Source organism: Globicephala melas, chromosome 6 (assembly GCF_963455315.2).
Source record: "Globicephala melas chromosome 6, mGloMel1.2, whole genome shotgun sequence".
Taxonomy (NCBI): Eukaryota; Metazoa; Chordata; class Mammalia; order Artiodactyla; family Delphinidae; genus Globicephala; species Globicephala melas.
Genome location: NC_083319.1, coordinates 35,190,586 through 35,213,468, shown reverse-complemented (window position 1 = coordinate 35,213,468; position 22,883 = coordinate 35,190,586). Strand labels below are relative to the sequence as shown.

The window sequence follows — 22,883 nt, the reverse complement described above, 5'->3', positions numbered from 1 at the left end:
AATTCAAGATGCCCATTCGTCAGCCAAGTGAAGATTCCACAAAGGCAGCTGGACGTAGGAGTTGGGAGTTCTGTGGGCTGGGGAAGCGCACTGGTGAATCACCACCAGCATCCTGAGACTACCCAGGGAGAGCATGTAGCTGGAAACTGAGCCTCGGACAGTCTGACTTTCAGGTCAGGTTGAGACAAGGATCCGGCGGGGGAGGCAGGAGCAAAACCAGGAGCAGAGACTGTCTCTGCAGGAGGGAGCCGTCTACTGTGCTGGCTGCCACAGAGGTCAGAGGAGGTCACCTGGTGACTCGGGCAGAAAAGGGAAGCAGATTGTGGTGGGTGAGAGAGTGGCAGGTGATGGAAGGGAGAGAAGACGTGCTGACACGTGGGAAAAGGTTCCGAAAGTCCCTCTTTGGGGACTTTGTCCATTGAGTGGACAGCTAGCTATTCACTGAGCACATACTATGTGCCAGGCACTGTTCCAGGCACTGAGCAGTGGTGACCCAGCCAAGTTCCTGCCCTCATGGAGCTTATGTTCCCAACAGGGGCCAGAGCCAGAGGGGGATGTCCCGTCAGGATTACTTCTTTATTTGCTTTAAGAAGTTCACAACTGGCACATGTTTATATGCTGATGGTAATAATGACGCAGGACGGAGGGGGCGGTGGGCTGCCTGAAGAAGGCCGGGAGCAGTTGCCCTGAGTACCTGAGCAGCCTTTCCACCGTCCCAGGAGAGCAAGCAAGTGGTAGGGGTACCCGGGCAGATGTGTGACTGTCCACCTTCAATAACCCTCTAAGACTGGGGCACATCCCTCAGTGTCCCCATGTTCCCTCTCCTCTGTGCTAGGGTGGAGAGAAGTCGGGCCTTGAAGGGGCCCCCTAATCTCTGAGGCAACACCAGTCCAGGTGGGGGGATACGGTGAACCTGTGTCCTCAGGCTCCTCTGGAAGTGGGATGTTATTTAAGCCCGTCTCTCGGGTGATGAGGCAGGGTCTCCAGCAGGCCAGAATAATCCCAGAGAGATGAGACGGGGGCGGGGGGGGGGGAGCCAGTCACGACTCTGGACTTGGCCGAGGGCCTTGTTGGGTGGGAACGGGAAAGGAAAGGCAGAACTGCCCTCAAGGGGCCCATGAAGTTCCATCTGGGAGTGGGGAGAGGGTAGGCTGGGCCGCTGACCCCAGGCAGTGATACAGTGTGGAGGGAGGAAGCACAGGGCCAGGAATCAGGAGATGCACACTCTAATCCCAATCAGGCAGACCTGACAGTGGCCTTGACCTTCTATGAGCCTTAACAGTGACTCCATGAACTGGTTGCTGAGACTGACCCAGGCAGACCTGGTCAGGATGCATGCTGAATAGCTCCCAACTCCCAGGGATCTCTGGATCATATTTTGTTTGTTGATTAAAAAGCTCACAGTTTGATCAGAAATAAGCAAAACCTGCCACCCAATCTGTGTGGCTGTGAGAAGTGATTAACACAACACCCGCTGGGAGCGCACCCCACCTCCAATGTGCTTGATGTAGCAGGCGCAGGGCTGTCACAAAGGAGGCTGCAGCACACGCTTAAAAAGGGGCACAGGAGCACATGACATCATTCGGAAAACTCTGCATCCTGCTCAGCAAGGGAGCATTTCCTGTGAGGGATGCACTGCCGGCTGGGTGAGACCAGAATCCGCTGGGCGGAGACTAACATAGTACATAACGCACACAATGAAGTCTCCTAAGGAACCGGCCTGGTGTCAGCTAATCTCTTGGCCTTACTGAGTGCCTACTCTGTGCCGGCCACGTGCTAAGGGTGAGGGGGAAGTGTATATGAGAGGAAAGTGAGGGGAGAGTGTGGGGTTGAGTCATGGAGTGCGAATCCTACCTCTGCACTCTGAACCATGATATCCTAGCCAAGGCTCCACCTCTCTTAGAGCCCCGATTTTCTCATTTTGCAATAAGATGATCACCCCATTTATCCCGCATTCGCTTGTTAAGAGGATGATACACCTGACGGTGCCAGCACAGGATCCAGGACGTGTTTTATTAAGCTCCTGGAGAAGCTCACTCTAGGGTAGGTATGTGGAATGATGAGAAACTGAAAAAGCAGTCTGGGGGCAACTCACAGAGTGAGCGGCAGATGGGATATGGGACTTCATCCTGGCGGTGATGGGGAGCCACTGAAAGTTTCAGGGCAGAGCAGGGACCTGACACCCCAGCAGAGAAGGGAGATGGTCATCACGGTCAAGGGGAGGGGCAGTAAACACTGACCAGCGGTGTTGAGGAGAAGCAGGGAGGGAAAGGGGCAGCAGGGATGGGACTTGGACGTCGATTAAAGCTGGGAAATCTCTGGGAAAAACCCAAGTCAAGAGTGTCCAGGCCTTGCCCAATTAATATCAAGCAGATGTGGGGCAAAACCATCACTATAAAAAAAAAAACAACAACAACAAAAACCATCACTACAGCTATAAAAATAAATCTAATTTATAATTAGGCAGCAAGATTTAGTATACATTTAGCTTTTCAAAAACTCACTTGCTGGATGATGAAATTAGAAAGGGGCATATAAGAGTGAGGGGTGCACCATGCGGACGATTTCACAGAACTTCCTACTAGCCAACTAAAGGAAGGCAGGCGACACAGTGTGGAGAGACAGGGCCAGAAATCAGGAGACACGCACTCTAACCCCAATCGGACAGACTTGACAGTGGCCTTGACCTTCTATGAGCCTCCACAGTGACTCCATGAACTGGTTGCTGAGACTGGGCTTTGCTCCCTAAGAACTTACATTTGCTTCTCCAGTGGGACAGCAGGATCCACTCTCTCTGCCAGGATCCCACAGAACTCGGGGCTCCCATGTTTGATGGGCTTGAAGCCCCCTCCGGGAGCTCGAAGCTGGCGCCGCCGGTCCCGGGAAGGCGAGGGGGATGACTGCCGTTTCTCACTGCCATTAAACTGGGCTGTGGGGGAGAGAGAGAAAGAGCACAGTTACCTGGTTACCCAGAGCTCAGCTCAAGGAGTGGCGCATAGTGGGGTCACGGTTGATGGTTCTCGTTGGGGCTTTACAACTTGCAGGCAGAAGGGTTCCAGGCAACGAACAAACATGGCTCGAAAGACGTGGGCTTCCTAAAACGGGACAAGCCTGTGCCATCAGAAACAGACGGTGCATTCGAGAGGCTGGTTGAATCCCCCGAGGCCACTGAGCTCAGCCTGGTCCCCAAAGGAACCCTCCTGCAACCTCCACCAAAGGTGACATGGCACTCCCAGAGGGGGCACAGTCCCCTAGACAGTTCCTCATTTTCTGCCAAAAACCTGTCTCAAAGCGGCTCCTCTCCTCCTCCCATTCTCCCATCCCACCTGGGGTGGCACAGGCCACATCTGCCCCCTTTCTCCTAGGACAACCCTAGAGAGTTCTAATCGAGGGTCATGTTGCATCACCCAAGTCTGCTCCTTGTCCTGGACCCAAGCACCCAGGGGAGCCTGGAGCAGTGTCCGGCACAGCGGAATGGGTCCTCCAGTGTGCCTTCCTCCCACCCTGGACCTGTGAGAGTGTTGTTCACCCCACGGGCTGGGGAGGATGCCTCTTGAGGGCAGGACCCCGGAGACACCCCACAAAAAGCAGAAAATACTGAGCTAAAACTGGAGTTGCCAGAAGTGTTCCTGGAGACTGGCTAGTCCACCTTGCAAGTTATCTCTCTGGGCTTCAATTTCCTCACCTGGAAAATAGGGATAACGACCGTACCCACCTCATGGGGTTGCTGTGAGGATTCTGCCAGGTGGTGTACAGCCATCTTAGCAGAGCGCCTGGCATGCAGTTAGTCTGTGCTCAGTCAATGCTATTATAAATATTTTCTTTTATTATGATTTATATTATTATTTTTATTATCATGTCTGCTCAGTGTGGACACAGTACTAAGCACTTCACAGAAGCTTCCAAACTGACCTGAGTCCCCCCCTCCTAAGCTGGCCAGTGACTGGCTGTGTGCCTTGGCTAAGCTGCTCAACCTCTCTGAGGCCCCATTCCCTACCTTACCAGGCTGCTGGGGAGATCACATGAGGGACTGCATCCTATGGGCCCAGCATACACAGAGCGCTTAGTAAGCTGGGCCAGGGCCTGCGGAACAATGTTCCCAAGGCCACATCAAGGTGCAGGCCCACGGACACACAATGGTATAAAATCTCCCCCTAACCAGCAAGCGTGGATGTGGCCAGCTGTCCTCCAACACCAGCTGCATGGCAATCAATCTCACATTCACAGAAGGTGCTGGGAAACCCCTGCCCTGACAGTGGTCCTGTCCACGGGGACGGAGGTGAATGAACCTGTTGCGTGTCTCAGGCGCGGAGCAAGATCACGCATCAGGACTGTGAAACATTTCCATCCCTCCAAGACACTCTTCTCTGTTAATCACTACAGAAAACAGAGGGAAGGGGCGAGGAGGTACCTGCCAATGGAAGGCCCTGAACAGGTTGGACGCATGTGTATATGGTCACTGTCATGACTGCAGTGGGGTCCAGCAGGCTGTCCACCCTAGACTCTCATTCACATGTGCAAGGCACAGTTCAGGGTTGGGGAAACAGCAGTGAGCAAAACAGAAATCCCTGTCTCTGGAGCTCAGGGTCCGAGTGAGGAGAGACAGACGACAAGTGAAATGAGTCAGATCCACAGCACACCCGCTGGTGCTAAGTGCTCCGGAGAAAACAAAAGCAGGACAGGGCAGGCCTCTTGAAGGATGGCATCTGAATAAATGACTGGAGGAAAGGAGGGCCGAGCCACGTGGACATCCTGGGGAAGGACATCCCAGGGAGAAGGAAGAGAAAATTCAAGGGCCTTGAATTTAGGAACAGGCCAAGGGTGACAGAGAAAACACAGCCCAGGGCAACTGGAGGGATTGGGGGGGGGCGGAGTTTGAGGCTGAGGGGAGTGGGAGGGAGCAGGGCCAGGTCGTGGGGCTCTGGAGGCCTTGGGAAGAACTTCGGTTTGAGAGAAATGAAGAGCCATTCTGATGTTCTGATGGCGGGGAAGCCTTTTGACCTGGCACTTTTTTTTTTTTTTTCGGTACGCGGGCCTCTCACTGTTGTGGCCTCTCCCGTTGCGGAGCACAGGCTCCGGATGCGCAGGCTCAGCGGCCATGGCTCACAGGCCCAGCCGCTCTGCGGCATGTGGGATCTTCCCGGACCGGGGCATGAACCCGTGTCCCCTGCATCGGCAGGCGGACTCTCAACCACTGTGCCACCAGGGAAGCCCAACCTGGCACTTTTTAACAGGATTGCTGGACTGACAAGGGATAGAGGACGCGGGTATATGGGAACTCTCCGTACTTTCATCTCAAATTTTGCTGTGAACCTACTTAAGAAAAAAATTGTGAATTAAAAAAAAAGAGAGACCAAGATGGAAGGGGAGCAAGGCCGAGCAGAGGGGAAGCTCCTGCAGGATGGGCTGGCATGGGAGAGGTGGGTGGAAGTGACCGTGAGAAACCAGATTCCGGCAGAGGCACAGGACTGGTCTGTGTCTTCAGGCTGGAGTGAGAGTGAGACAGAAGATCAGGGTCACTTACAGGCTTTTGGTCTGAGTGCTGGAGGATGGGGCTGGCATCGTCCAGGTGAAGAAGACTCACAGAAAACTCTAAGCTCCGTGAGAAGGCAGGATGGAGGCCAAGCTCCAACCTCCAGACGCCCACAGCCTGTGATGCCAGGACTGGCAGTGTGGAGTAGGGGCAGAGCGAGGACTGGCTGGGGGCTCCTGCCCTTGTCTCCAGCTACGGTTCTGTCCTGTGTCCAACCACAGGGACAGACAGCAAGATGGCAATGACCTCAAGACCCTTGCAGGGAATACGTCCTGGGCTTGTGTGTCTGAGAAAGGCCTCCTCCATTTGGCTGATGAGCTGGGCTTTCACAGTGGTGATGGGGGTGAAGCTCAGAGCCGGGGCCCTGGCACACATGTCACCGCGGGCCCTTCCCTGGCTTCCCAGCAGCCCAGCTCCCCCACCAGGGCTGCCACTGAACCACACCAGCCCTCATGGCAACCAGTCAAATGGGGCGTATGTTCTGGGAGGGGGCGTGAGGAAGAGGTGAAGCAGATTCTGACCTGAGCCCCCTAACTTGCAGAGTCCTGGACGGGTGACCGTGGGCAGCGGTGAGCACTGCGATCGGGTAGACAGGTGAGGGCCTGGTCACCCTTCTAAAGAGCTGAGACTTGATCCTACGATGGGTTGAATGAAGGAATGCCATTCTTCAGATTGGGCTTTAGAGACCTCTCTGACTGCTGAAGGAGGGTGGGTTTGGGGGCAACCCTGGAGGCAGAGAGACCAGTTAGGGAAGGCTGAATCCCTCAGTGATGAGAGGGATGTGGGAGGCGACTCCAACAGGACTTGATTACGTGTGGGGCAAGTCAGAGAAGACTCCTGTGTGATGCCACACCGAGATGGAGATGGGGGCACAGCAGGGGAGGGGGTCAGGGCCAGTGTGTACTTTCCCACAAAGCCTCCCCTCCGCTAACTTTCTGATGTCGGGAGTGGAGAGGAGGCAGTTCGGCAGGCCTCTGGCCCCTGGGGGTGAACAGTGCTGGAGTGGGCAGAGGAGTGGGGGTTGGGGAAGGGGCTAGGCGGGAGATGAGGTTCTAGGCTTAGTTTTGCCACAGGCAGAGGAGAGGGAGAAACCAGATGAACTGTAAGGCACTTTCACCTCTGACAACCTGGGTGTTCCACCGGCTAAAATCAGAATTGGGGGCTCTCTCCCAGTATACAATCCCACGACACACCTCCTGGCACAGAAGGTGAAAAGAGAGGCATGGAGCATGGAACACCGATCATGGAAGGAACCGAAGCTCTCACGACCAACGACCTGGCAACCTGCCTAGTCTCAGATCTCACCAGGTCCCTTTCCAGGCCATGCTCTCTGCCTGTATTACCAGGACATCCTCCCCTCCCCACTGTCCACCTGACTGACTCCACTTGCTCTTCAGGGGTCACCTCTTCCAGGAAGCCTTCCCTGGCCTCACCTCCTTCCCAGACTCCCCTTGATCTCAGCCTATGGTACCCTAATTGCCAGTTTCCTTGTTTGTCTCCTCATGAGCCCCTCAAGGGCAGGGGCTACACCATACTTGCCCCTACCTCCCATCCCTAGAGCATGCCCACAACATAACAGGTGCTCAAAGAATGACTGAATGAAGAAACTTAATGAGCTGCTGTTTCACTGTACTGGGGAAAAATATCGGTTTTCATACCAGATAAATTGGATAAAACCTAATAACGTCCCAGTCAACACTGTAAATCCCCACTGAATTAATTCATACATCCGCTTGCAAGCTTAATAATATAGCCATACATTTTAGAGGGAACAGGTGGTGATGAATGACAGGCTTAATTAGGCAAATCATTCCACCTAAAGTAAAAATATACAAACTCCAAGTGATTCAGCAGCACAAGAAAAAAAAAAAGTTAAGAACAAAAGCTCCAAACACAACTGCTTTCATTCCTTCTAATTAAGCTTCCCTTTAATCTGCAATTTAAAAAGGCAATTCTTTTAAGTTAGTGATTTTCTGCAAAAGGTAAAGGAAGACACAGCCCTCAAAAGAATATCTGCATTTAGAGAAAAAATATGCCACCCTTGTGAGTTGTTAGAATGACAGTAACTAATTAATTCCACCTATAGGCAATTACAAACAGAAGTCTGAGTTTTGAGGGAGGGAGGGGAGACTCAGACGGGCAGGGCCAGGCCTCTGGAGCCCTTTTGCCTTTGGTGTGATGATGGGGACCAGTACCCTGGTGGCAGTGGGAGAAGTGGCCCGGTTGACAGCTCTAGCAGCCTGTCTCCCGAGAGGGTGAGGTGGCCCTTCGTGATATCCCAAATGTCCTTCCAAAAGCTCTGGTCTAATGACACGTCTCATTCTTTAAGACCCAGCTCAGATCTTCCGGGAGGCCCTTCCTCCCTGCAGATTAGCCTCTGCCGCTGGTGGTCCCCTTCCTACATGTATGGTAGATTTTATACCAATCAGCCTTGAAGCTGGGTCACTGTCAATGACAGAAGACGGCATTTCCAGGTGCCCATGCGAGCTCTAACCCTCACAACAACCCTGCCACCCTGTGGGCAAGGGAGTGGGGGCCCAGAGGAGGGGAGGAAGAATTCCGCCAGAGTCTCAGAGCTAAGGAGCGGGGCTGGCCGGGCAGGAGCTGTGCCTCACTCATTTAGTCTTTGAAACGACCACCACCTGTATGAAGTCTAGAAGCTTCAAAGGTCTGGCACAAAAGTCCCCCTTCCACAAAGCCTCCCCTGATCCCACCTGCCGAGAGCTACCTTCCTCCTGGGCGGCTCATGGCACTTGGCCCTTCTCCTGTAGCTCAGTGGGCCCCCAGCCAGCCCGGGTGTTCTGCGGGGGCAGCGCCTGGGATTTAGGCCTCTTTTTCCTCTCCAATCTCGTCTGTCCCTAAACTGACTGTAGTGCTGGGCATAGAGATGGTGTTTAGTGAATGTTTGCTTAGATGAAGTAAATGTGTTCCTTCAGGATCTGGCTCCTTCCTGTTTATCATTCAGGGCTGGCCAGAGAGATCAGGTTCCAAAATGCCAAAGGGCCTCTCAAGCACAGCTCTCTGGGCTCAGAAGCTCTTGCTGGCTCCTACTTCCCTGGGACGGAGAACTCACTCTGATGCTTGAGGTCCTCTGTGACTTGGTGACAACCTGACCTTCTGGATGCATCTTCCCCTAAAAAAACCCCTCCGGGTTCCACACTCACCCCTAGGCTCCAGTCACAAAGAATGGCTGGTCCCAAATCCATCATCTGCCTTCCTGCCTCTAGGACTTTGCTATGCTGTGCCTGTCCGATAGAATCCCTTTCTTCACTATCTCTGGTGAAAAAGTCCTAGCCATTCTTCAGTTCAGCTTTAATGATACCTCCTGGGGGGAAGTTTTATCCTAGACACCCCCCCAGGTGGAATTCCTTTCTCCTCTTCTGAACCCCGCCTCCCCGGTCTGTGCCACTGTCTGGCCCCGCGCCAGTCTGTATTACAGTGCATTATGTAGGTGTCTTCTCAGAACGGGATGGAGATGGGGCCTCGTGCCTCAGCCTCTTCTGAACTTCCCCATGCCCGACACACAGCCCATGGGCTGCAACAAGGCCAGAGAACAGAGGAATTGCAGCGGCTCAGCATCATGGAAAGGACGTGGACTCTGGAGTTAGGAAGATCCGGGTTTGAACCTTGCCTCTGCCACTATTGTGTGACTTTGGGCAAGACTCTAAACCTCTCTGAGCCTTAGCTGCCTCTTCTGTAAAACAGGGCTGACAACCCCTATACCATAAAGGATTGTGGAGGTGGTTAGTAACAGATGATGTACCAAAGTCCAGGCAGGCCCCCTGTATGTGGTGGTCCCTTCTCCCCATGGTCACATCCATGCTCAGAGCAGCTCCTTTTCATGTACTCAAGAAGATAAAGTACCTTGTATCAGAAACCATCTTCTCCAACCTGTGCTGGAATTCCGAAGTTGGAAGCTCCAAGAGGACAGGACATATTCTGTTTTATTCAAAGGCGAATTCCCAATGCCTAGAACAGTGCCTGATATATAGTAGATGCTTAGAATCTGTTGAGTGAATGAATCCCCATCCAGATTTATGGTCAGCAGGACCAAAAAAACTCATTCATCAATCAAGAAAGGAAACTTAGGAGCTGGACTCCCCACCTCAAATTATTTTAAAATAGTTTTGAAAAATGGCTTGACCTTTACTGAGTGCTTCCTGTGCATGGGCAAGCATACGTGAGGATCCGACGTGACATTCTCTTCTGACCCTCACAACGAACTGAGGAGGTTGGTGCAACTTCACCCACATTTTTATTAACGGGGCCTGGTGCGGGCGAATAGCCTGCCCCAGCAGATAGAAGCAGGCTGTCACCCCAGGCAGCGAGCCCCAGACCCCAGTCCCTGTCCCTCTGCTTTGGGATGGAAACACTGGGCAGCCTCCTGGAAACCCTGGAAAGCCTCTAGAAGTGCCTTTCTCTGGGGACGGGCAGGGAGAGAAGAGTCGACAGTCTGCCAAACATCCCCCAGCCCTCTGGGCGGACCACGAGTGTGGATGGTGGCCCCTAAGGACAGGGGTCATTCACAGGGAACCGGAAGGGAGCAAAGGGGGCCCAGGGTCTTGGGTCCCAGGTGAGGCCTGCGATGTGCTCCAGGTTCAGTGGCTGCTTCTTTCTGGCTGGCCTGGAGTCTCCGGCCCTCCCAGTTCTCTAGTACAGGACAGAGTCCTTTAAGCATAAGGCAACAAGGATTAGAGAACTGAAAACAAAACCCTGTGCATGGAGCTCTCAGGTGCTAAAGAGGCTTCTTTAGGCCCCGTGTGGATGAGGTGGGAGTGAATACGGGGCTGACAGGAGGGGCCTGCACAGTGTTCCAGGCCTGGTGTTTGTTCATGGATGTCCTATGACTCTGAAAACACAAGGGCACAGAGAACAGAATGAAGGTGCCCAAGGCATCCCTTCCGCACAGTCCTGGGCACTGATTCCTCCACACTGCTGATGGCCGGGTGGGTTTGTAGTGGGGGGACAGGCGGGGAGTGGGGAGGGCAGGGGTGCAGAGGCATGGAAGGGGCTGCAGCCCAGGCAGTCATAAGCCCCCAAGAGGGGGCAAGGAGGGAGACTGCGCGTTGGTTTGGGCAGATGGGGGGCCCCCATGACCCAGAGTTTATGGAAATACCACAAGCTTTCACAACGATGAGCAAACACTTGCACTTGACTAAAACTCTGTTCCTATGACAACGGTCCTCTGTTGCTTCAACTTTCTAAACATATGTTCTGCCTCGTCTCGCCTGCTCCTCATAGTAAGACAAGTATTAGAATTCCCATTTTACAGCTGGAGAAACTAAGGCCCAGAGAGGTGAAGCCCTCTTCTCCCCTGCAGTTCAAGAGCAGGCCTCACTCTCCCCTCTGCCCAGTTAGTGAAGGCTGTGCCTCCAGGTAGGCTGTAAGGTGATGGGCAGCCTAGCAAATGTTTTGGTTTGCTTTTCCAGGATCACCTATGACAGGCCTCTGTATTCTCCTTGCAGACACCTGCAGGCCCCAGGGCACCAAGCTGCCACGTCTCGTGGGCAGTGCCTGAGAACAGAGGTTCTCATTATGAGAGGGGGCAGTGGTGACTCCCCGAGAAGCGGGGCGTGGGGAAACCCACTTGGGCTCCAGGAATCCCATCTGGTTTCCAGGAACGCTGTCCATGCATGTACACCCAAGCCTGGACTGGGGAAGGAGGGCCTGGCATGAGGGGCGTGTCTGCATCCTCCTATTCTGCACCCCAAAAAGGAAGCATGGACACCGCTGCCTGGTGCAAAGACCCTGCCCCAAGGGCTGCTGCTTGGCTGCAGGAAAAGTAGGGACAAATCCTGATGAAAATGATGAAATGACCCAAACGCAGAGGACTTTACAGCTGATGAAGCAAGCCACCTCCACCATCATAACTCATTTTATAAATGAGGAACAAGAGCTGCAAAAGGGACTGACTTGCCCCATGTCAACAGCCAGATTTGAACCTGGACTTGAACCCACGTCTTCTGAATCCCAGGAGCCTCTAACAAGTTCTGCGCAAATCCTGTCTACAGTGCAACAGGTTCTCAAAAACAACAATAGTAATGATAATGATATCAAAAGCCAGCCTCCACTGAGCACTGACTGTGCCCCTGACTCCTGGCACCAATTACCACCTGGTTTTATAGATGAGGAAACAGGCAATTTGCCCCAGGTCATCCTGCTAGCAAGGGGCAGCACAGGGCTTTAAATCCAGACCCTCCAGCTCTCCTAGTTCTGAGCTGGGCTCAGTGTCAGGTGTCCCCTCAGGTCTGATGTAGTGTGTCTCCTGACACTTTAACCTGCAGACACCCACAGACACTTAGAATCAATCCTAGGGCCTGGGAAAGGGACTTCCCCCATCCACAAGCCTCTGAGGACCTGCAGGGAGCAGGCTGGGCATTTGTGGAAATGAGTCTCCCCTTCCAGGAGTCCCAAAGCCCCAGCCGAGCTGCTTATATGTTTCTGCTGCTGCCCCTCCACAGATGGTGGTGGGGGAAGGGAGGAACGACAGGAGGGGACAAGCAGGTGCATGGCTCTCAAGGGTTTGCTTGCCACCTACTGGCACACCAGCCTCCTCACTCACAACATGGCATCCGGACGCACGGGTCAATCCTCAAACACCCAGGGACACACTCTCGGCCTTGAGTTCAGACCAGGGGCTGCAACCACAGCAGACAACAGCCACTCACAAACGCCCCTTTTCATGCAGGTCCCTCACCCTCATCTGGAGAGAAGATAGGTATACAGCACGAAAGAATGATGTGAAAACGTATCACCTCTGTGTGAGCAGGCTGCATGATACCTATGTATTCTGTGTCCTGAAGAGAACTTGGGGTTGGTTTTCCTGAGACGTGATTTATTCAATAATTTAACAAATATCTGTGTGTTCGTTATGTGCCAGGCACTGATCTACGTGGGGACCCAGGTGTGAACAAGGCCGGCAGAGTCTCTGACCTCACAGAGCTTAAAAATCTCTAACCACACAAAGATCTCTGACCTGCCAAGCAGAAGGGCAAAGATATTCTACTAAACCTTTGGGTTTCTTCCACACAGGAGACAAACGTACTTGAAGCAAAAACATTCCTATCAATATAATTAGCAGGTAAACCAAAGCTATGAAGCACCAGTGTTTTTCTTTTTTTTTTTTCTATGTTACTAAATGAATTCATTCATATGTCAAACAGAGAAAATAACTGGAAAAACCTGTCCCTCAGCCAAAGGAAGCGAGTGATCCCAGTTCTCTGTTTAAAGCCCCCTTCTCTCTGCAGACCTGCTGTTCACACGTGTTAAACATTAATTACAACTGTTACTCATTACATAGCAAAAAGCTCCGAGTACAAACACAATTGTTAATTTCCTCCCAGGCCCAAGGCATTCTGGGAACCTGAGCAGGGGGCAGGAAGCACTGCCGGAGCCCCAGTGGGGCCAATGGTGAGGAGAAGGTGGCATGTGCTGGGTGTGCCAGGTGATGGTGGCAGGTCTAAGATTCCCCATGGAAACTTCTGCAGAGTCCGAGCCTGTTTATTCTGAGTACACAAGGATGAGTCATGGGCTTGGTGGGAACAGTGAGCCTGGAGCAGGGTCTGATGGACTCAGTGTCAGCACTACCACCTTCAGAGCATTTGTGTTTCACGGTGACAGTGACAAGTCACAAGCTCAGCACAAAGTGGGCGCAACTGCTTCTGCCTCCAGAACAGCCCAAGCCACCTTGCCCGAGCACAGCTAAAGAGAATGTTCAGACCTGCCCTTTACGCACTCTCGATGTCAACACAGCAGTGGAGAGAGCCTGAGCTGAGTTCATTAGCTGTGTGACTGTGGGCAAGCTGCTCACCCTCTCTGAGCCTGAGTAGTGTCATCTGTGTGATGATAATGAAACCACACCCACCTTGCAGAACTTCATAGGGTTAACCTGTGCCAGCCTCCTAACTGGTGCTCACTAGCTGTTAATTGCCTGCCCCTCCTCCGTCATCCCCTTACCTTCATAGGATTATTTTAAATTAGCCAACTGAACTGGCTCAGAGATGACTCACAGTTGTTTAGGAAACAGACATACCTGAGACCTTACTTTCCCCTTTCTCTGCCCTTTGAGCCTCACTTGATGAGCTGGGAAAATGTCAAAACTCAAGAGGGTGCCTGCCTAAGGGGTGACCAACACAGCATTAGCACCCCCCATGCTGACAGTAACAAGTGTGTATCTGGCGGTTCCAGAATAAACCAATGCACACCCATACGGGATGTGGTAGGAGCACAGAGGGGGCCCAGCCCAACCTGGGATGAGGGTGGGGAAGGGACTGGTCATGTCAGGGGAGGCTTCCTGGAGGAGGTGGCATGGACACCACCCGAGCAGAGCTGTGACACCCCCTCCCTAACTCCTCCCTGACCCCAGCACCTAAAACATAGTATGTACTGAGTATACTTCAGGTTCTCAAAGTGGGGTCCCCAGATCAGCAGCATCAGCAACACGTGGGACCTTGCTGGAAATGCAAATTCTCATGCCTCATTCCTGGAACCTACTGAATCAGGAACTCTAGGGGTGGGACCCTGTAATGTTTGATACTTCTTCCAGGTGATTCTGCTGCACGCTCTGGGCAAACCAACCAATCAACAAACGTGTCAGAACCAGAATGGGGAGGGAGAGCTGTGGGGGAGAAAGGCAGTAGAGACCCTCTCACACCTGGGGACCAGTGGCCCAATCCTCGGGAGGGACTGAATAAAGGATGGAAGAACCAGGTGGTTCATGGTGAGAACTATTGCTGGAATCGAGATGGAGTACTTCCTACAGAAGTGTTGCTTTCCGCACTATCCATGCCTCTCGCTGCCAGGAATAACTGGGAATGAACTTCATAAATGGGCCCTCTGTGCCCCCGAGTACCTCTTTATGCAGTATTGTTTTAATATATACAATTAAATTTGACTTAATACAGCAAGCCTTCCCCGAGTGCCAACAACCGTTCTCTCATGTGTGACCCTTTAGAGGTTACGAAGTCTTTTCATCCAATTTTTTCCCTTGATCAACACAGAGATCCAGTGTGATAAGGATTGTGACTATCCCCGTTTTACAGATGGGAAGACTAAAGCTCAGGAGACTGAAGAGCCCGAGGTCCCACAGCGGGTGAGTGGTGGAGCTGGCATGTGAACTTGGGATTGTCTGACTCCGGTTACTGTTCCAATGGCTCCCGACACCAAGACACTGTGTTGAGCTTTCCAGGGCGGAGAAACTGGCCAAGGAGCTAGCGCGGAAGCCAGACAAGTACCCAAAATAAATATGTTCAGCATTGAGTCACAGGTCTGTCTTCTATTTTCACTGGGAGGCAGGCCTGTCGCTGGCTGAACCCAGGACATTGCCTGAAAAGTAGCTTCCAGGTAGACAAATCTCTAGACAATGAATCGAAAATGAAGTGACTTTTGTTTCTCCTGCCACTTGGCACCCTGAGCAGGCACTCTGATCACTCGCTTCACAGAAGCAACTGCAAATCATTAAGGATGTAGTTTTTAACTTGACCCATTGAATTAAAAGGAAACGCTGATGCATCCTCCGTGTACGGCATGACTGCTATGAGGTCTCCAGCAGTCCCCATCCCTTCCCCGGGCCTCAGTTTCCCTAGCTGGACAAGGGGGAGTGGGATGCCATGGGTGGGGACCCCTTCCTGTGCTGAGGGATGGCAAAGAGGACCAACCCGTGGGATGGCTCTGGTCACCCCATGCAGGCATGAACCTCCAGAACTTGGGCTCCCACAGAATCCTCAGCTGGAACTGTTCCAAGTGGGAACATACACTCTAGGCACGTATCCTACCAGCTGCAGACGCAGGGAGAAATTGGTGCAAGGGCGATGAAAGGCGTGTGACATTTCCTGTGGGCTCTGGGAGGGCGAGGGCTCCAGCCACATTATATACAGCATCTTGGATGGTGTCAGAGAGCCCAGACATTGACAGGGTAAGGGCTTGGGCTCTGGAGTGGGACTTCCCAGGTTCAAATCCTGTCTCTGCAGCTGACTAGCTATAGGCTCCTGGGCAATCATTTCTTCTCTTTGGACCTCGGTTTTCTTATCTGTAAAAGGAGGAAACTAAGGGTGGTTGTGAGGATTAAATGAGATAATGCATGCACAAGTGTTCTGTAAATACCAGCACTTCCCCAACGCAGTGCCCTTTTTTAAGCCCCACCAGGGCCCTCTGCAGTGGACACATTTCCCAGGTGAGGGAATAGAAGCCCCAGGACAGGTTCAGTCCCTGTCCTTCCAATGGCCCCTCAGAGATCTGAAGACTCCAAATCCATGCCTGCTTTGCCAGGTTATCCACCCAGCTCCTCGGCCTCCTGCCTGTGTGGCCACCTCCTGGGCAGAATTCCTTTGTCCATCCCACAATTCGTGCCACAAAGCCCAGGGGCTGGTCAGACAAGCTGCGTCACCCCCAAGACAGCATGGAATCACCCAGGCTGCTTCTCCTGCCCCACGCTGAGCAGGGAGCTGCAACGGGGGGGCTGGACCTGCCGGCTGTAAAGACTCCAGGGGGCGGTGAGTGGAGAACTCACCCCCTGGAGAACTGAGCGGGTGGAGAACTGCGTCCAGCCAGCTCTGAAGGCAGGTGTTTCTGCTGGGTGGCAAGGGGGCTGTCAGCCTGATGGAAGCCACCGCACCGCTCTGTTCGCTGCAGCTGGTGGTAAAACTGACTGGGCATCTGTCCCGGGGTTGGGATCAGCTCAGGCCATGTGTGTGGCTTGGGACTCCGGTGTTGGATGGGTGTGGGCAGGGGTTCTGGCTGAGGCCACCACCAGCCTCCTGGAGGGAGGGCAGGCAAGGGAAGCCGAGGGCTCCTGGGGAGCTTGCGGTGTCTCTCATTCACCTGGCCACAGAATTCTGAGAAAAGGGAAGACTATCATTCCCAAGAAGCTAGGACCACCTCACACCCTGCAAGAGCTGTTTTCGCGACAACCGGGACGGGATGATCAAGCCTTCCCGAAAGGCTGCACTGGCCGAGAAGGCCTACTTCTGCGGAGAATGCCAAAGCATCCCTTTGAGAACAGCCTCATTTCACGAATGCAGTGCAGGACAGCACTCTGAAAGGCGGAAAGCACTTCTGCTTCGTAGACTGAATCACAGAGTAGTTCAGAGGCCTTCCCTTCTCCTGGCCTTTGACCAGCATGTGGGATCCTGAAGGAATGAAGCTTGGAAGCAGCCCCAGAGAGGGCTGCAGGCCAACCTCCCACTGCAGGGCAAAGCCCTCCCAACACCAGTCCTGCCTCATTCAAGCTTCTGCGGGCAAATCTTGGTGAGAGGAAGCTCATTATACACTTTCAGGTGTACCTGAAATTCTTACCACTCACTGTGACCCTAAATTCCTATGACTCCTTCTTGGTGGGCCTACCTCTGCCCTTTGGGGGTCCCCACACCACACACCTTTGGAAATCTGAAAACACTGACCAGGATACCGCATGCAAGCTAAAAAGGCAGAATCAGAATACAAGGGATGCAGGGACTTCCTTGGTAGTCCAGTGGTTAAGACTCTGCGCTTCCACTGCAGAGGGCACGGGTTCGATCCATGGTTGGGGAACTAAGATCCTGCATGCTGCGCGGTGCGGCAAAAAACCAACCAACCAAACAAAAAACAAGGAATGGAAAGAGATGCTAACGATACTGCCCAGTGGATTCTACCACGGCTACAGATCCTGCACCCCAGGCTCTCGGGGCCCATCACAGAGCTCCCGAGGGCCCAGAGAAACTGTGTGGGGCATTTCAAACAGGTATTGCGATAAGGAGGACGAGGCCCAGCCCACCCTGCCTTGCTCCCTGACACCGCCAATGATGTGCTAAAGCGCGTGCCACACACACTACTGATTCAGATGGGAACATTATCCTTTGTTTCTGAGCAGCCATCCTTCTGGGTTTACAGATGGGACCACGGCAGCACTTTAGCAACCTAATCGAACTGTTTCAACTCGTCCTTATTACCTGAGAGGTGGCCCATCCACCTCGTTCCACCTGCACTTTGGGGCTAGGAGACAGGAGGGTGCTCCTTGGCTGCAATGCCGCACCTGACAGGCTCTGTCCACAGATGTGGGGAGGGATCTGGTCAAGACTAAAGGCTGGTGCTCACAGCATCCCTCCAGCCCAAGTGAAACAGCTTCCTTCTATGCCCCAGAAATCAGAACCGAGCCAAAAGCTTCTTGGGGAAAAGCACAATCGGTATCCACCCCAGAGCAAGACACACAATTGATGAGGTAAGTGACTTGATGAGACACAGGTGGGGACATGAGACTGAGTCTACTTTCTATCCGCAGCCTAAGAAGTTGACCTACAATGACACTTGTGATAGCAACTCAGCAACATATAACCAAGTCCACAGTGGATACCTGTGGCTCAGAAACTTGTCTGGAGACAGTTCTATCTAAGACCTTGTGATCCTTTGTGAAAAACTAAATGTACAGTAGTTTTAAAACTAGCTTTGGGCAGAAGTGGGCAAGTTCTGGTCTGAGAGGCTTCTGAAGAGATGATGTCCTGTAGGGTAAGGGCTTTTCACTTTAACATGCCAGCGAATCACCCGGGGGTCTTTTAAAACAGATTGACTCTGCAGGTCTGGGGTGGGGCCTGAGACCTTGCATATCTCACCAGTTTCCAGGTGATGTGATGCTGCTGGTCCAGAGACCACATTTTGAGCAGCAAAGCACCAGACTAGACTAGAGCACCTAAGGTGACATGACCTGCAAGGTGGTCAGTCCAGGAGAGGGTGAGACGCCACACCGCCTGGAATGTCATCTCTTGCCATGGGCCCTTGGTATCTAGGACAGTTGTCACATGAGCCCTTTAGCCCTTTAATCAAACTGGTGTTTGTGAAGAGCCACCTCTGGGACATCATCGGCTCCGTTCTAGTTCCTCCCACACCCGGGAGGAGCACAGCCTTGTCAGCCATGCCAGTGGACAGGCCTTGGATTCCCTTGTGCCGAGGGCAGAGGAGGCTGTGAAATGCACGGGAGAGATCTGAGGTGACCAAGGACCTCAGCCACATGACTACTCTCGGCTCTGGCTCTTGACTGGCATCAAGGCCTGGCAGGCGGGCCCAGCACCTACAGCACTGAGTCCATATGGTGAGGGAAGTGCCCCACCAGAGTCACGTGCAGGAAGCTCAACAGGCTCAGAGAGGCAGCAAGGAAGCCCGTGGGACATGTGGCTGCGTACCAGGAGGGCTCACAGGGATGGCGAAGGAGGCACAGGACTTTTCCAGATAGGACACAGCAGGGAAGGCCACTTAGACAGAAGGCATGGGACTGCACAGCGTGCTACATCCAGGGGACTGTGAGTAGTCTGTGCTAGAACAGTCAGAACTTCGAGCGAGGGGATCAAGATGAGTGGAGGGCAGAGGCCTCACTTTGGGGGGCTAGGAAGGGAGGGAGGGTCTAGTTGTGCATGAAAATGGGAGATTCAAGGCAAAATGAATCTTAAATAAAAAAAAAAAAACTCCCTTTCTGACCTTCAATGTGGTAAGAATTAAATTACTCACTCGATGTCTGTTTATATGCCTCAACTCTTAGAAGCATAAAAGTGTTTTTGCATCTGACTTTTCCCCTCTTAACATTAAACATAAGCATTTCCCTAGGTTGTTATAAACTCTGTGTCAACATCACTTTGTAGTGGCTGCACAATATTCCATTTAACCGACCCCCATTGCTGGACATTCAGGTCATTCTCCATCTCTCATGATCATCATGCCTTTCCTGTGCTTTAGATCATAACCTCAGCCTGGATCCTAAGGACTGGGGTTAGGATCAAAGGGTGTGTACATAGCTTAGGACAGGTGACACATGTGGCAGACTGCTCTCCATACGGCTGTGGGAGAGGAGAGGCACCTGAGTCATTCAAGGGGCTCTAGGCCAGGGGTGGGGTCAACTCCTGAGGTCAGGATGTGGCCACGGCCTGTGCTCTGTGGATGGGCTCGTGCTGAAGCTGGGACAGGAAACGCAGCAGCCCTGGATGCATGCAGGCCTGTAGCAGCTGTATGACAGGACGGAGCCACTGGGCTCCACAAGGCCCAATAGGAGCCACTCTGCAGATTGATTTTCTTCTAGCTTCTAAGATTTCCTTCTGAAATCTGAAATCTTGGCTTCAGTGAACTAGAGCATTACCAACAGGACCAAGACAGAGTCAGGCAATGAGATCATCTGGGCTGTCTCTGGGGATGGGGGGAGGGACTGGAACGGAGACCCTGGAGGCCAGACCCAGGAGTTCCCCTAGGCCTGGCCTAAGGGACTTCTGCCAGGACCCTCCTCATCCTTGAAGGGCCCAGCTGTACTAGAAACCCTGTGGTTTACCTGAGCAGGCAGGGACCCGTGCACTTACTCCCTTTACAAAGGTGAGTGCCATGTGGGTCAGCGGCCGCCTCTGGGCAGGGCCACTGGCTCCTTACCTGCCAGAGCTGGGATGGTGACCCGGTTCCATTCCCATGGCTGGTCGTATTCATCAGCGGGCCTGTCGTCATCCTGGGGCAGCTTGCTCTCCCGCAGTTGGGGGCTGACCGTGCTCTCTGAGTCGGAGTCCATGCTTGGGCCCTCGGGTTCGTAAGGGGTATCGTATAATTGGATGCCTTTGTGCTGGGACCGGACGCTTTCCTGCCTCTGAAATTCTGCAGTCAAAAAGGAAGGAAGCAGAGATGTAAAGCATGCACAGCACGTGCTTCCTCACCTGGGACCCACCAGGTGACGCCAAAGGAATTCAGAGCCGCCAGCCAGGGAGGTGGAGGCTGTATTTACCTTCTGTCCCACCCCTCGAGGGCGGGGTCTCTGCTCTCACTGCTCAAGGCTTCCTCACAGAGATCTCAGGCTCTGGACCAAACAATAGAACAAGAAGCCTCCCTGCCACCGCCTGCAGTCTTCAAGGGCACGGCGCAGAAGTGAGCGTGATGTTCCGGGTGTGTTCTGACACCAGCCCGGGACAGGCAGAGCTCTCAGCCCCATCGCTTACGGAGGCGGGGGTGGTCTTCCCACTAGGGCAACTCCCTGGTCTCTGGACTTGTCACTCCCTAGCTATAAAACGAGAAGATTGGGCCAAATGACCCTCAAGTTTCCACCCAGCTCACATATTCATTTTAAAGACCTACGAAGCCAAGAACCACCCCCAGGGGACGCAGGGTCACTGATTTTTCCCCTACAAAGCCCCAGGAATGACCCTTTTCCTGCATTTCTACCTCCCCCAGGGCCTGCCTATCTTCTAACACACTGAATACAGCCAAGAAACTTGAGAGCAGATGTCCAGTTTCACTTCTGAATAAGGAAGGAAAGCTCTTAATCTTCTGGAGAGGATGCCAAGGCCTGGCTCCAGTGTGGGCTGAGGGGCGACCGCCCATCTAGATGAGGCCCCAGACAGGGCATGTTCCTTTCAGCTGCTGCTTATTCCTGAGAGGCCAGCAGTGGCTGAATGATGGATTCCAGGATGATGCTACGATCAGGTGCTTCCTCCTCACACAGGGGCACTTTTCTTGCTTTGATCATAAACACCCACTGTGCGCAGGGCCAACGTGAGGACAGGGGGAAAGGAGGGGGTTCGCTGTTGAGGCTGCTCTCGGCAAGCCCACTGTTTCCAGAAGAGATACAACGGGCACCTAAATCACCATAATACTCTGCAGCAAAGGGGCTGCTGCAGGGCCTGGGAGGGATGAGACAGGAGGAGAGATGACATTTGAACTGACAGCTCTGACAAGTGGAAACAGGAGAGGGACAGGATTCCCTGTGGTAGGACCAGGGCAAGCCAAGGCAGTGCAGCTGGAGAGAACGTGCTCACTGCCCACTTTCTTGTTTTATTTGTAAAATGTATATAACATTTGCCATTATACCATATTTAAGTGCACAAGTCAGTGGCATTAAGTATATGCACACTGTTGTGCAACCATCACTGCCATCCATCTCACGAACTTTATCTTCATCCTAAACTGAAACTGTCCCCCACTAACTCCCCATTTCCCCTCCCCCAGCCCCTGGCAACCACCCTTCCACTTTCTGTCTCTATGAATTTGACTACCTAGGTACCTCATATAAGTGGAATCATATGGTATTTGGCCTTCTGTGACAGTCTTATTTCACTTAGCATAATGTTTTTAAGGTTATTCCATGTTATAGCGTGTGTCAGAAGTTCATTTCTTTTTAAGGCTGAATAATATTCCACCGTGTGTCTATTCACTGTCTACTTTTGCTGGAGCACCAGGTCCAAGGAGGTGGGAGAGGGGTGGTGGGGCTTGATAAAAAAGCACTGAGAGTGGTGAGAGTGAGCTATTTAAGTGGAATCTCGAGGCATTCTCCAAATCAGAGGTCCAGTGCCATAAAGATATAGTAGAAACCCACAGGAGCCATGTGCCTTGAAGAGCAGTTGACAAAACACATGAATGACGTCAGCCTTTCTGAGAAAGAGCATTCTTTTAGGCTGGGCTTCATGATCCAAGGCCAGCTCATAGGGTCGACAAAAAATCCACCTCTGCGCACAGGCCCTGATACAACACAAACTAACCAATGCTGGGTAGTGACCTTTAGTGATGACATTAAATAGTGCTGTGGTAGTATCTCCCAAACTTCACTGAGTTACATACCGACTTCATGATTTTGCTGTTTTCAAGTACCACCTGGCTTATCATTTACCATTGTTATTGATGTTGCCTCATTTTTTACAGTAAATAAATTCACTTAAAAAGGAAACTTTTAATCACCATCCCATAAGCCATTATCCTTACCAAAAACAGATGACAAACATAAAAAGAATGAACAAGAACAAAACCAACTAGGTGGGTGCCACTGCCAGGAGGCAAGCCCAAGGCTCACTTTCTCTCTGCTGAAAAGGAAGATGGCAAGTACTGGAGAGCTGGTGGGGGCAGGCGGGAGGTCTAAGCAGCAAACCAAGATACTTTCTTTGGCAAACAAGAATAACCTTCTCTTTTTAGAAAGAAAGTAAATGAAAAGGGAAAAACCTCACTATGTGGTTCTCAGGCTGCCTAAAATCATGTCTCCTCTGAGAAGATGTCCCTTACTTTGGCAAAACACGGCTTTATTGGGTCCCATGAGTAAACTGGGATGATTTATTAGTTTTGAGGATGATGCTTTCCTTTTTATGGGGGAGTAAGAGGAGAAGAGAAGAGCTATAAAAGGCAGGACTTGGTCATTTTAAGGCGAAGACCAACTGTAAAGTACTGGAGACAACTCTGTAAATTACGAAATCTACCAAAGTGCTTGCTTTGTGGGGTCATCATCATCTGCACCCACTGCCGCCCCTGGTTCTAAGGAGTGCAGTCTAGCTTCCTGCCTTTGGAGAATTCCAAGGGATAGGGACATTGGGAATGCAGTTGACAGGCACTTTGCATGCAAATCGTCATTTAATCCTGGGCCACAAAGCAACTCGTGGAC

General features: G+C 52.4%; 1 protein-coding gene across 1 annotated transcript in view; it reads right to left on the bottom strand.

Moving 5' to 3' along the window:
* SHB (SH2 domain containing adaptor protein B) overlaps positions 1 to 22,883 on the bottom strand; it is a 136,157-nt gene that overhangs the window by 29,543 nt on the left and 83,731 nt on the right. The window contains exons 3-4 of the mRNA XM_030884295.3: positions 19,907 to 20,122; positions 2,758 to 2,929 (exon numbers count right to left, since the gene is read on the bottom strand). Of these exons, the coding sequence (XP_030740155.1) occupies positions 2,758 to 2,929; positions 19,907 to 20,122 (388 nt within the window). The remainder of the gene's footprint in view (positions 1 to 2,757; positions 2,930 to 19,906; positions 20,123 to 22,883) is intronic.